The sequence below is a fragment of the Castor canadensis genome, chromosome 6, assembly GCF_047511655.1.
Source record: "Castor canadensis chromosome 6, mCasCan1.hap1v2, whole genome shotgun sequence".
Classification (NCBI taxonomy): Eukaryota; Metazoa; Chordata; class Mammalia; order Rodentia; family Castoridae; genus Castor; species Castor canadensis.
Window position 1 is genome coordinate 4,659,510 of NC_133391.1, and position 12,397 is coordinate 4,671,906.

The window sequence follows — 12,397 nt, forward strand, 5'->3', positions numbered from 1 at the left end:
GATTGGTAATTTAATTCGAGCCATATGAACCCTATGTCATTTTAACTCTTTTTTTTGTGTGTGTGCAGTACTGGGGCTTGAACTCAGGGCCTTCACCTTAAGCCACTCCACCAGCCCTTTTCTTGTGATGGATTTTTCCAAGATAGAGTGTCAAGAACTATTTGCCCAGGCTGGCTTCGAAACGTGATCCTCCTGATCTCTGCCTCCTGAGTAGCTAGGATTATAGGCGTGAGCCATGGTGCCCCACTGGGAAATGAGTTTCTGTGAGTCAAGTCTCACCCCTCTCATCTGTGATGGCATGGAGCAAACCCAGAGCCTTGTGCATGCAAGCTCTCTACCACTGCGCTACACCCTCAGCACTTGTGTTTTGTGGCAGGGTCTCTCAATCTTCCAGCCTCAGCCTCCTGAGTGCTAGGATTACAAGCATGAACCCCCGTGCCCAGCTCTATCTGTGAGATGTTTTGTTATGAAAGTCGTAACAAATTAAGCTAACATTCCACAGGCAACGGAAAGTCATTGGTGATCAAAAACAGAGAAAGAGTCCAGAAGGAAAACATGACATATGAGTAAATAATATAATTTCAGATTATGAGGTTATGGGAGGGCCACAGAATCAGGAGAGACAGTGAGTGAAAGGTGTTTCCTTATTTTAATTTTCTTAGCGGTACTGGGATTTGAATTCAGGGCCTTACACTCAACTAGGCAGGCACTCTACCACTTGAGCCTCCTGTTTTGGAGATAGGGTTTTGCCAACTATTTGTTTAGGCTGGATTTGAACTGAGATCCTCCCGATCTCTGCCTCCTGAGTAACTGGGCTTACAGATGTGAGCCACTGGCGCCTGGCTGAGATGTTTCCTTATATTGACCTTAAGGAAGGCCTGTTTGAGGAAGTGACGTCTGAGTTGAGCAAGGATGACAAGGACCAACTTTGTGCTTTTGAGGAAAGAACATTCCAGACAGACATGAGCTGCAAAGGGCCTAATGCAAGAAAAGTGTAGCAGGTGTGGGGCAAGCAAGGCCATGTGGGGACAAGGTGTTTCATGAGAGGTGGGGTGGAAGGTAAGCAGAGCCAGATGGCAGCTATGAGCTAAAAAGTCTTCCAAGGGTTTTAAACAGGAGTGGGGGGTGGCTTCATTTACCTCATAGGGATAAATTCCCTAACCTCTAATTTAGGAGACAGACAAGCAGGCAAAGAGTGTCATAGTGTGCAGTTTCTTTGGTAGAACTCAGGGCAATGTCAGTGCAAAGTCCAATTGTAGGTGTTTATCAAGTGCAATTAAGCTGAAGTTTACTAAAGGATTTAACTAACCCTGCTTTTCTACCTCCCAAATGGTATTAAACAATTTTCAAAACACGGATTTCAGTCCTTTCCCCAACTTATTTATGGCGATGTTGATAGTGAGAACATACAGGATTTTACTTGAAACTAGGTAACTTCTTCCACAAAGGAAGAAAAACTTGCTGCGTGCTGGTGGCTCACGCCTGTAATCCCTCACTCAAGAGGCAGAGATCAGGAGGATCATGGTTTGAAGCCAGCCCAGGCAAATAGTTAGCGAGACCCTATCTCAAAACTACGCATCACAAAAAAAGGGCTGTAGAGAGGCTCAAGGTATAGGCCCTGAGTTTAAGCCCCAGCACTACAAAAAAACCAAACCAAAACAACAACAAAAAAACTTGGCAGTAAAGACATCCTCTCACAGTCCCAACATTTCATATGCAGCTCGTTCTTTTGCAAAGTGTTTTTGGGAAGGGGTGCCTTTCATTCATTTTATCTGCAGGCATTACAAACTTATTTATTGTAACGTGCGAAATGCGGCAGTTTGGGAAGGGACCACAAAGACTCTGGTGGCTGGTGGTGACCACTATGTGCAGGAGGAGGGAATCATGACATTATTTTCATGCTGTTCATCCTACTAACGCTCTCACAGATGGAGTCAGTATTTGAGGCTTGACGGTACATTTCCTTCGCGTGCTTCTTAATCCGGCCCATGCTACCTCACCTGGGCATCAATGTCTTCCCACTTTCCTACCCCCTCCCCACACCTGCGATCTGCTTTTTCATTGTCTGATCTTCTCTCTTTCCATTTTTGCACTGGATAGAGGACATCAGGTAGGAGCGGAAAAACAAAAAACGATCCAGCTCGGGGGTGACGCAGCTGCTGAACAAAAACGGCCTTTGTGCAGCCGGGGAGGCCACCTGCGTGCAGAACAGAGCGCTTGCCTTTGCTAACAGGCGTCTGAATCTAGCTGCAACCTCTTTCGGTGCATTAAAAAGAATCCCAGGAAGGGAGCAGGGGTGTGTGTGTGTGTGTGAAACCCCGCCCTGCCAGCTACGCTCATTGCCCACTGGGGTGCCCAGGGCCCCCCCAGCCCAGCCCAGCCCTGTCCAGTTCAGGCCCTGCAAGGGTCAGCCACTCCAGCAAGCCCAGCCAGGGCAGCACCTGCAAGGCTCTAGCGAGCAGACGGAGGCCCCGCCCACCGGCGGGGATTTAAAGGGCCCATGGGTCCACTCAGGCCCCGCCCCAGTAAGCCACGCCCACACATGGGCGGAGCTCCGGGAGGCCTAGTTCTCGGTGGGCGGGACGCCGCCGCCGCCGCTTTAAGCGGGGGCGGGACTGCGCGCGGCGCAGCGGCGGTGGCGGCGGCGCAGACTTCGCTGGTCGGGAGGGGGTGGTGGCGGTGCGGCTCGGGCTGCGGGCCGCCGGCCGGACGGCGGGCCGCCACATCCGGGGAGGTAAGCGCGGGGAGACGAGCGAGCGGGCGGGCGGGAGAACAGCCCCGGGAAGCGCGCGTGTGCCCTTGGGCGTGGGAGGCCTCTGCGGCGTGGAGGAGAAGGAAGGTGGGGAGGTGGGTACATGTGGGGACTTCGGGGTTGGCCGAGGTCCCCTCAGGGGACCGCCGGCGCTCGGGGCGGGGCCGGGTGCCGGCGGTGGAAGGCGCAGGGCCAGCGGTTGCGGGGATTGGCCCTCGGCGCTCGCCGTAGCGCGGCGGCTGGTGAGGCGGTAGCTACTCGGCGGCTGGCGCCGGCGACAAAAAGGAAATGGCGCCCCGAGAGAGGGCCGTTTGCGGCCGACGAGGCTAGGCAAGGGGGTTGGGGCTGTTGTGTGTCCTTCCCTTCCCCGGAGGCATCCTCAGGGCCGCTGGCATCGCTCGGCCTCTCGCCGGCCCCGGAGCTCGCGGACGGCGGAGGTAGCGGCGCCCACAGCGCCCCCTGCGGCCGGGAGGGCGCCGCGCCGGGCGGGCTGGGCGCGGAGCGCCGGGGGCGGGGCCTGTGGCGTTGTGGGCGGGGCGCCGGTCACTGCCTTCCCCATTTGGGCGGGGAAACGGGGATAAGAGGGCGGACTCCTTACCCGGTCCTCTTCTCAGAGGCCTCTGGGTGGGGGCGGGGAGGATGGCATTTTTGGCGATTTCTGTGGAAAAAGCGGACCGAGCCTTTCCATAGTTTGGGCAGGACTGGGATGGGGAGGGATCTTAGGATGTGACCTTCAGTCTTGGGCCCCCAGGATGTGGGGTGGATGGAATGTGATCTGAGAGGGGCAAACGCGGATGCCGGGTCCCCCAGCAGGGCTGACAGGACCTTCCCCCCCTTTTCCTTAGTGACTTTCCGTCTCGAGCCTCAGGGTGGGGACTTCCGGTAGGTGATGGTATCCCGTGGGGAAGCGTTTCCGGCGTGTCTCCCCCCACCCCAGCGGCTAGGAGGAACTCTGCTGTGTGTGTGTATCCCCGTCATAAATGTCCCCTGTGTTGAAGGAGGGAAGCAAGGCATGAAGCCACCTGGGAATGGGGGCTGACGTGCAGGGATTGGAAACACGATCTCAAATGGCCCTCTGGGCAGTGTTTTGGTGGGTCTGGGGTTTGAACTCAGGGCTTCGCACTTGTAAAGCAGGTGCTTTCCCTTTTGAGCCACTCCTCCAGTCCACTGGTTATTTTGGAGATGGGGGTCTCTATTTGCCTGGGCTGGCCTCAAACGGTTATCCTCCTGATCTCAGCCTCCCAAGTAGCTAGGATGACAGGCATGAGTCACCAGACTCCTGTGACAGTTCTTAATAGAAGTCACGTTCGCTGTGTGTCACCTTGGGAGCAGCACTTTTCAAAGGCGCTTAGCAGCGGGCTTCAGCTTATTAGTTCATTCGTGGAGCAGTTTTCCAGGGCAGTGTGTGCCTCAGTTGCAAGCAGAATTGGAGCCTTCTTGGACTCACAGCCTCTGGGTTAGTGTGTGGGAAGAGGGTTTTTATTTTTATTTTATTCTTTTGCAATACTGGGCACCGGGTCCAGGGCCTTGTGCATATTAGGCAAGCACTGTACCGCTGAGATCTTAAGAATGGTTTTCATGGGTATGTGTTTTGTTTTAAAAAGTTGACTTGGAAGTTTTTTGCACTATTGAGGACTGAACCTAGGGCCTCAAACTTGCTAGGCAAGCGCTTTACGACTTAAGCTATGCCCCCAGATTCCCCATTTAGTGGTTGGGGGAATAATCAAAGGAAAATTGATATTTCACGATGAATGAGAATTAGGTGAAGTTCTAATCCCAGCCTCCATAAATAAAGTTTTATTGGAGCACAGCTGTGCTCATTCATGTACATGTTTATGACTCCTGCTGGCTCTCACACCTGAGCAGTGTGACACAGAGTATAGGGCCACAAAGACTAAAATAAGTGCTCTCTGGCTTTTTACAGGAATGTCTGTCAGTCCTTGGCTTAGAGAAAGAACAAAATCTGATAGAAAAATCTATGTCTAAAAATCATTTTTAGACAGAACAGCTCTGGTTAAATTTTCAGAAAAGCAGAGGGAATAGGTTTTTTTTTCTGTTTGTTTGTATTTGTGGTACTGGGGTTTGAACTCAGGGCCTTCACCTTGAACCCCTCCACCAATCCTATTTTTGTGAAGGGTTATTCAAGATAGAGTCTCACAGACTTTGCCTGGGCTGGCCTAGAACCGTGGTCCTCCTGCTCTCTCCCCCCGAGTAGTGGGGGGAGAGTGTTGTTGATTAGTGCAGGAGCACTTGAGTTAGTGCGCACCCCAGGTGAGACTGTCCCAGCGGTTGCGGGTCCGCCTTGTCAGGTGGCTAACTGCACGCTGCTTTCCATAGGCTGGGTGAACGCATGGACCTGACGTTTTTGTTCTGAGAAAGAAGCCAGCTCACAAGAAAAATGGCGTTTGTTGCAACCCAGGGGGCCACGGTGGTTGACCAAACCACCCTGATGAAGAAGTACCTGCAGTTCGTGGCAGCTCTCACGGATGTCAACACACGTGAGTCAGTCCTCCCGCCGCACTAAACGTGCTTGGCTCGTGGATCGGGCTCCAGATGAAGCGCTGGTTGGCGGAGCCTCGTCCCCCCCTTCTACCTTGCAGAGAAGCAAAGTGATGAGCATCTCTGGCTGGAACCCCAAAGAGGCGCTAGCGTGCGTGCGTGGGCGTGTGCGTGGGCGTGTGCCTGTGTGTGGGTGCTTGTAGGGACCGCGCCTTCATTGGACCATGACAGTCAAACTGATAAGATCTGATTGCTTCCCTTCAGTTATGAGGAGTAGCAATTTTGGGAATATCTTAACATAACTCCACTTACCTGACGGATTGTTTTTACTTACAGCTGATGAAACAAAGTTAAAAATGATGCAAGAAGTTAGTGAGAATTTTGAGGTAGGAACTTTATATTTTATGTTTTTCTTTTTGCTTCCCTGTTGCTGCTCTGTCAACCTTTTTACTAACTTAAAAAAAAAATCACTGTTACTGTAACTTACTGTAGCCATAGTGTTGTTCATTTTATAGTGAACCCCATACTGTGTTGAGGAAGGTTGCTTTGTTTTGGTGGGTTTGACATGTTTTCATTTTTACCTATGGTGGTTGTATGTGTTAGTCTTCATTGCTGTGACAAGATACCACCTCAGGAAGGGCTTATTTGAGCTCATGGTTTCATAGGTTTCGTTCATCATGGCGGGGAAAGCATGGCGAAGCAGCTCATGGCATGGGCCAGGAAGCAGGGAGAAAAAGCCAACTGGCTTCCTCTCCTCCCCACTTTCATTCCATCCAGGCCCCCAGTCTGTGGAATGGTGCTGCCCACATTCAGAGTGGGTCTTATGCCTCAGTCACTGTCCACATGTCAGTTATCTCTGGCCCTCAGAGACATGCAGAGGTGTGCTTAACTGATTTCTTTGGTATCTCTCCATCCAGTCAAGTTGATAGTCCACGTTAACCAGCACACTCTCTTAGAGACCTATTCTCTTGTGATGCATGCAGACATGTGAGTTTGGTAAGTTCAAGTAGCCGATGGCATGTTACTGTAGGACCAGAGCTGGCCATCAGTCCTGCTCTGCCATTGTAGACTTCTTTTTTTTTTTTATTTTATTATTCATATGTGCATACAAGGCTTGGGTCATTTCTCCCCCCCATTGTAGACTTCTGGGAGCAAATTCTTGAGCAAGCAAATTCTCTTTGTCTTTTTTTTTTTTTTTTTTTTTTGGTGAGACTGGGATTTGAACTGAGTGCTTTACATTCACAAAGCAGGTGCTCCACTGCTTGAGCCACACCTACAGTCCATTTTGCTCTGGTTATTTTGGAGATGGGGTCTCGAGAACTATTTGCCCAGTGTGGCCTCAAACCTCAATCCTCCTGATCTCAGCCTCCCAAGTTGCTATGATGACAGGTGTGAGCACCAGTGTCTGGCTCATACTCTCTCTTATGGTCCTCACATTTCTGTAACTTTATGTTGCCCTACAGGTCCCTCAAACTTGGATTGTTTTTCTTCAGTCTTTTTTGCTTTTTGGTTTGTTCTTAAGATTTAGGAACTATTTATTCACCTGCAGGCTCACTGACTCATCTCCAATCTGCTAGGTTTGTACAAGTTTTTAGTTTATTTTGGTATTAATGTCAGTTATTTTATGTTTAGTTCTAAAATTTCCATTTGGTTCTTTACGGATTTCATTCCTTTTTAGGTTCCCCAGCTGTCCTATATTAAAAGTATATTTTTTAATATTTACTTTTTGAACATAAAGCCATAAATTTAATAGCAGAGATACATTGTGAGAAAAGCATTATTAGGCAATTTTGAGGGCATTTGAATGTCATGGAGTGTACTTATGTAAACCTTGATGCTATATGTCAGTTACTTGGCAATTGTGGGGTAATCAAGAGACATAGTGAGCACGTGCGTACTGTCTTCTGACGAGCTTTGTAAGCAATGGTACTGGACGTGGTGGTGTGCCCCTGAGGCAGGAGGAACAGGCGTTTGAGGCCAGCCAGCCTGGGCTACATAGCAAGACCTTGTCTTAAAAAAAAAAACCCCAACTATACCATGGTTACTACATAAACCGGTAACGTAGTTGTTTATTGCCAGGTGTTAGTACTGCCCGTGACTGACACACATCAGCGTCATCAGACAGCAAGGCACTGCAGTGGATGTTAGGACGGCTACAGTGTCTCCAGGCCACAGAACAGTCTTACGGGGTCACCATGATGTATGTGGCCCATTATTGACTGAAATGTCTTTACACAGTGCATGACGATTTGTAGTGGCTGCTTTAAGTCTTTGCCTGCTAAAGCCGACATTGAGCTAGCTAAAGGGTCAGTTTCTATTAGCTGTGGGTCATATTCAGTTTCTCCGTAGGTCTAGCAATTTTTTATTATACGGTGGACACTATGTGAGACCACATAGGAACTCTTTAAGTTCTGCTAGCTCCTTCTGAGTGTTGGTGGTGCTGGGGATGTAACCCATTGTTGTCGTGGGCGGTTTAGTTACGTCTGATCTCAAGAACACTTGTTTTTTTGCTTTGGGAGATTTGTGAAAAGCCCAAGGTGTTTCCCAGGTCCCTCTAATTTGAGTGGATTTAGCCTCCACACAGTCCCTCTGTAGCTCTCAGCTACAAGGCCTCATTGAGGGTGGCCTAGAATAGGCTTTGCTCAGGGACATGGCCTGCTCAGCTAAGTCTTGTACTCTGAACATCCTTCAACTTTGCTTGACCTCTGGTGTCTTCATTCATCTCACAGCCCTGAATTGTCACCCTGTGTCTGCAGCTCACCTCTCTGCCAAGGACTAATGGGAGTTGTGCTGTCATTTTCCCCCCTCCTGAGGGGTTCATTTTTCTCTGGAATTCTCTCTCCTCAGTTGAGTAGACCTTGTGCTCCACTCGATCCCAACTTGCTTAGTCTGTCAGGAAATGGTACCTGGGCAGAGAGCTTTGGTGGTCACAGCTCAGCCTGTGAAATTCCTTTCTCCTGGACACATGGTCTTGCACTGCTTTTCCTGAAGGAAATTAACTCCTTTTTGTCCAGCTTCATGGTTCATCCGGGTACCCATTAGACTCAGACAGATAGATGAAAGGCATGTTGCTTATTTTTAATGTGGGGACGGTGCAACTTCCTTACAGAGTTGATAAGATGGACAATTGATGATGTTTTATAGCCTCTGCATGCACTTTGAATTAATAAACGTTAGCTAAGTGCTAGTGGGATTGAATGAGATACTCTTCCATCTGTGGTAATGGACAGTATTTCCATTTCCCTTTTATTTTCATTTAGCTTTTTGAATAGGCATTTTAAAGGACTTGCTGCCTAGAGCTGAGCTGAGAAAAGAAAATGCTGAGATATTTTAGAGACTTAGCTAAGGAGCTGCTAAAGCAAGCTGTTAAAAAAACCAAAGAGGTAGGAGGTGGAAGAGGAAAAGTGTGCATGCTGCGTTTTATTAGAGGGACCTGTATGAAAGAATGAGTCCTGGCAGGTTGACTGGAGAGGCAGAAACCCAGGGCAGCCTGTGAACCTGGAGGAGTGCATGCCCTGAGCCTGGGGTGGGGGCGGGGCTGGCAAACTGTGGCTTTGCTGTACTTTTTAGTGTGTGACAGCACATTGGTTCCTGGCTTTTGATTTCAGATGCATTGATTAAATTAAAAGTTAGTAAAACAGGGCTGGTGGAGTGACTCAAGCAGTAGAACACCTGCCTAGCAAGTGCAAAGCTCTCAGTTCAAACCCCAGTACCACTGGGGGAGGGAGGTGCGGGGAGAAAAAAGTTAGTGAAACCATTTTTGGAGCTTTTCCATTTGAAATTTGTGTGATAAAAACATTTACCTTAAATGACATTCAGTTGACTTGAGTTCTTCAGCGAACTAAATACTGGAATAACCATCAGTAGATATTCTAGTTTACCATCACCACTCCAGAAAAATATTTATTTTTATTTGGTGGCACTCTGGGGTTTGAACTCAGGGCCTCATACTTACAAAGCAGGTGCTCTGCCACTTGAGCCACTCCACCAGCCCTTTTCTATGTTGGGTATTTTCAAGGCAGGATCTTGACAACTATTTGCCAGGGGCTGACTGAGCCCTCCTGATCTCTGCCTCCTGAGTAGCTAGGATTACAGGTGTGAGTCACTGGCGCCGGCTCCAGAAAAAAATTTATATGCAGTAAATTATTTTTAAAAACCAAAAGCTCCTAGTGCTTTCAGGAGTCTTCTTGAATAATTTCACTTATTACTTAAGAGATATGGTTCTGAACTAAGTAATTGGAGCATCTTTGTTGATAAAGATTAGAAACCTTTGAGTTAGAAATCACACAAAAAATTCATCTGGATGAAAAAGGTGGTGACTGCTGGGGCATGGCCCAAGTGGTAGAGCACCTACCTAGTAAGCATGAGGCCCTGAGTTCAAACCCCAGCACTAAAAAAAACAAAAAAGACAGCTGGTAGCTGGGTTGAAGTACTGGCAGAGTAATTGTGAAGCTTGTTGAATGGATATTTTGGGTTTTTTTTTTTTTTTCCCCTTTTCTTTTCTTTGAGCTGTTCTCACTGTGTAGCCCAAATTGTCCTCAAAGTGCCTCCTTCCTGCATTAGCCTCCTGAGTGTCGAGATTGCAGATGTGTGCAATGCGCTTGGCCTGACCTGGAGAGATTGAGAGCCCAGAGTTTTGAAAGCTCTGTCATCAGTAATCAGCGTGGGCAGCCGGAGACCTGTTGGATTTGCTGATAGCCGGGCAGCTGGGACCTTACCTGTCTAATTCTGTGCCTCTGACCCTTTCTTTCCGTCGTTTTGAGCACAACTCGCCCTTCAGGTTTAAGTATCGCGTCTCCAGAAAGGCGTCGTCCTCTAGTGTCTCCTGTGCCACCTTGGCTGCCGGTGCCTGCCTCATAACTGGACAGTTGTCCTCCCAGCATACTGCTGCTCCCCGTCTCCGAGGGCATGGATTCCTTGTTTTCTTCATTACTTTGTGTCCTTTGGGCACAATAGGAGCTCAGTATACATTTGTTGAATGCATAAGGGAGGTATTAAAGAGAAAGAACCTCAGTTCTTCAAGATGCACTGGATTTGAATCCACTTCCAAAACTGAACTCTGATATTTGCTAGGGTATTTTTTTGTTGTCTTTTTTTTTTTTGGATTTGAACTCAGTTCCTTGTCCTTGCCAGGTAGGTGCTGTACCACTTGAGTCACTCCACCAGTCCTGCCAGGTTTTTTAGCCTCTGAGCCTCTTCCTTTACCTGCTACATGGAAGTAATCCTCAAATTGGGGTTGTGGTGAGGCAGGCCGCAGTGTTTTCAGTACATAGGTGATTTGTAGATCCTAGGTCACATTTATTAGCATTTACCATAGACAGTGACATACTGACTCATGTAGTCCTGTAAGGTAAGCAGGAAATGTCCCCAGAGAGGCTGAGTGACTGTCCACAGTTTGCATTGCCTGATGGGAACTAGCAGAACCTGAAGTAGGAGCCACTTTGCCATCGTGTCTCCAAAATCGCCTACCTTCCAGAATCAGCGCTGTGACATACAGGGTTAGATTAGATCGTAACCTATGGAAAACCGGCCTAGTCAGTAAGTTAGATTATTAAAGGGTGTCATTTTGTTCATTTTCCAGGTGAGGACAGTAGGACGTAGTGCTCTCATACCTGGAATGTGGATGATACAGCCAGCCGAGTTTGCGCTCTGTGGTCAGCATTTTCCACAGCGTGGCTGTTTCTCTTTCTTTTCTTAAAAATTTAACTGATACACAAAACAAAAGGATCATGGAGTAGTACCATGTGATGTCTGAGTACACGTATGGATTCTGTAGTGTTCAGATCAGGTCAGCCATATCTCCATGTTATCATTTCTTTATGGAGGAAGCATTCAGAATCCTTTCTTGAACTCCATGACTGTCCCTAGTCCCCTGCTGTGCAGTAAATAGTACCTAGAACTTCTTGCTCATAGCTTCCTTCCTGTATATCTCAGTAAGTACCACTTCCCGGCCTCCCTTCCCCTCACCCTCCCAGCCTCTGACCACCGCCATTCAGCTCTGAACTTCTCTGAGAGCACATGTGTAGGTGTCACACTACAAATTGAGGTCCTGTGGTATTGTCTTTCTGTGTCTGGTTGTTTTCACTTAACATGAGAATGTCCTTGTCAGCTGCTAAGTTGTCCCAAATGGCAGGGCTTCATTCTTTTTAACAGCGAAGTGGTATTCTGCTGTAGACATGGATTTGCCACATTTCTTCATCTGCTCATCAGCAGGTGGGCACTCAGGTGTTTCCATTTCTCGGCTGTTGTCACTGGTGCTGCCAGGGAAGCATGGGCATTCATAACCTGGGGTGTTATGTGCTGGAAATCAAACCCAGAATGGACTACACTGAGCAGGTCTCTAGCTTTTGTAATTCTAGCAGTAAAAATTTGTATTTAGTTCTCTTGACTTGGATTTCAAAAACAGTAGTCATTCTAATTTATTTAAAACTGTTTTAACAAAAGCTTCTAAAAGCATTCAGAATTACTGTTGGCTCTGTGAAAGTGATTTATATTCTTTAGAGGTTATTGTAATGTAAATTTGGAATGCAGGTGTGTGCACATAATTTAATGGGCTTTCTTTTATCTTTACCTAATTAGAATGTTACGTCATCTCCTCAGTATTCTACATTCCTGGAACATATCATCCCTCGATTTCTTACATTTCTCCAAGATGGAGAGGTCCAGTTTCTTCAGGAGAAACCAGCCCAGGTAATTTGCTCCAAAGTGGCTGTAGGATTGCAAGTATGTGTGAATTAAGACACCTCAGAAAACTTAGGGTTCCACTTAAGAATGAAAGGCTTGGCTGGGCATGGTGGTGCACATCTGTAATCCCAGCTTCTTGAGAGGTGGAAGCTGTTAGGATTGTGGTCGGAGGTCAACCCCAGCAAAAAGTCAAGACCCCCCCCACCTCAAGAAACAAGCTGGGCATGGTGTCTCACAGCTGTAGCCTCACAGCTGTAGCCCCGGGTACACGGGAGGTGCTGTAGGTAGGGTCACTATCCAGCTGGCAGAAGTAAGATAACCTGTGTGGAAAACAACTGAAGCGAAAAGGGGCTGTGGTTGTGGTTCCAGTGTTGGAACACCTGCTTAGCAAGCTTGAAGCTCCAAGTTCAAACTCCAGTACTGCCCAAAAAAGGCAGAAGATTTTATCACTTCAGGGTGACT

General features: G+C 48.1%; 1 protein-coding gene and 1 non-coding gene across 12 annotated transcripts in view; both read left to right on the forward strand.

Moving 5' to 3' along the window:
- Positions 1-2,610: 2,610 nt before the first annotated feature.
- Positions 2,611-12,397, forward strand: part of Trrap (transformation/transcription domain associated protein) — a 101,654-nt gene continuing 91,867 nt past the window's right edge. For 9 of the 11 annotated variants that reach the window (XM_074075532.1, XM_074075538.1, XM_074075537.1 and 6 more), the window contains exons 1-4: positions 2,611-2,734; positions 5,090-5,250; positions 5,588-5,637; positions 11,831-11,941. In XM_074075532.1, the coding sequence (XP_073931633.1) occupies positions 5,151-5,250; positions 5,588-5,637; positions 11,831-11,941 (261 nt within the window). In that variant the 5' untranslated portion in view covers positions 2,611-2,734; positions 5,090-5,150. Of the gene's footprint in view, positions 2,735-3,034; positions 3,190-3,455; positions 4,209-5,089; positions 5,251-5,587; positions 5,638-11,830; positions 11,942-12,397 lie in introns of those variants that run through there. The other 2 variants (XM_074075533.1, XM_074075534.1) reach the window with 2 other exon arrangements.
- On the forward strand, positions 5,351-5,508 carry LOC141424570 (small nucleolar RNA ZL1). Its single transcript, XR_012449468.1, has one exon. It is a non-coding gene; the product is annotated as a small nucleolar RNA ZL1 (small nucleolar RNA).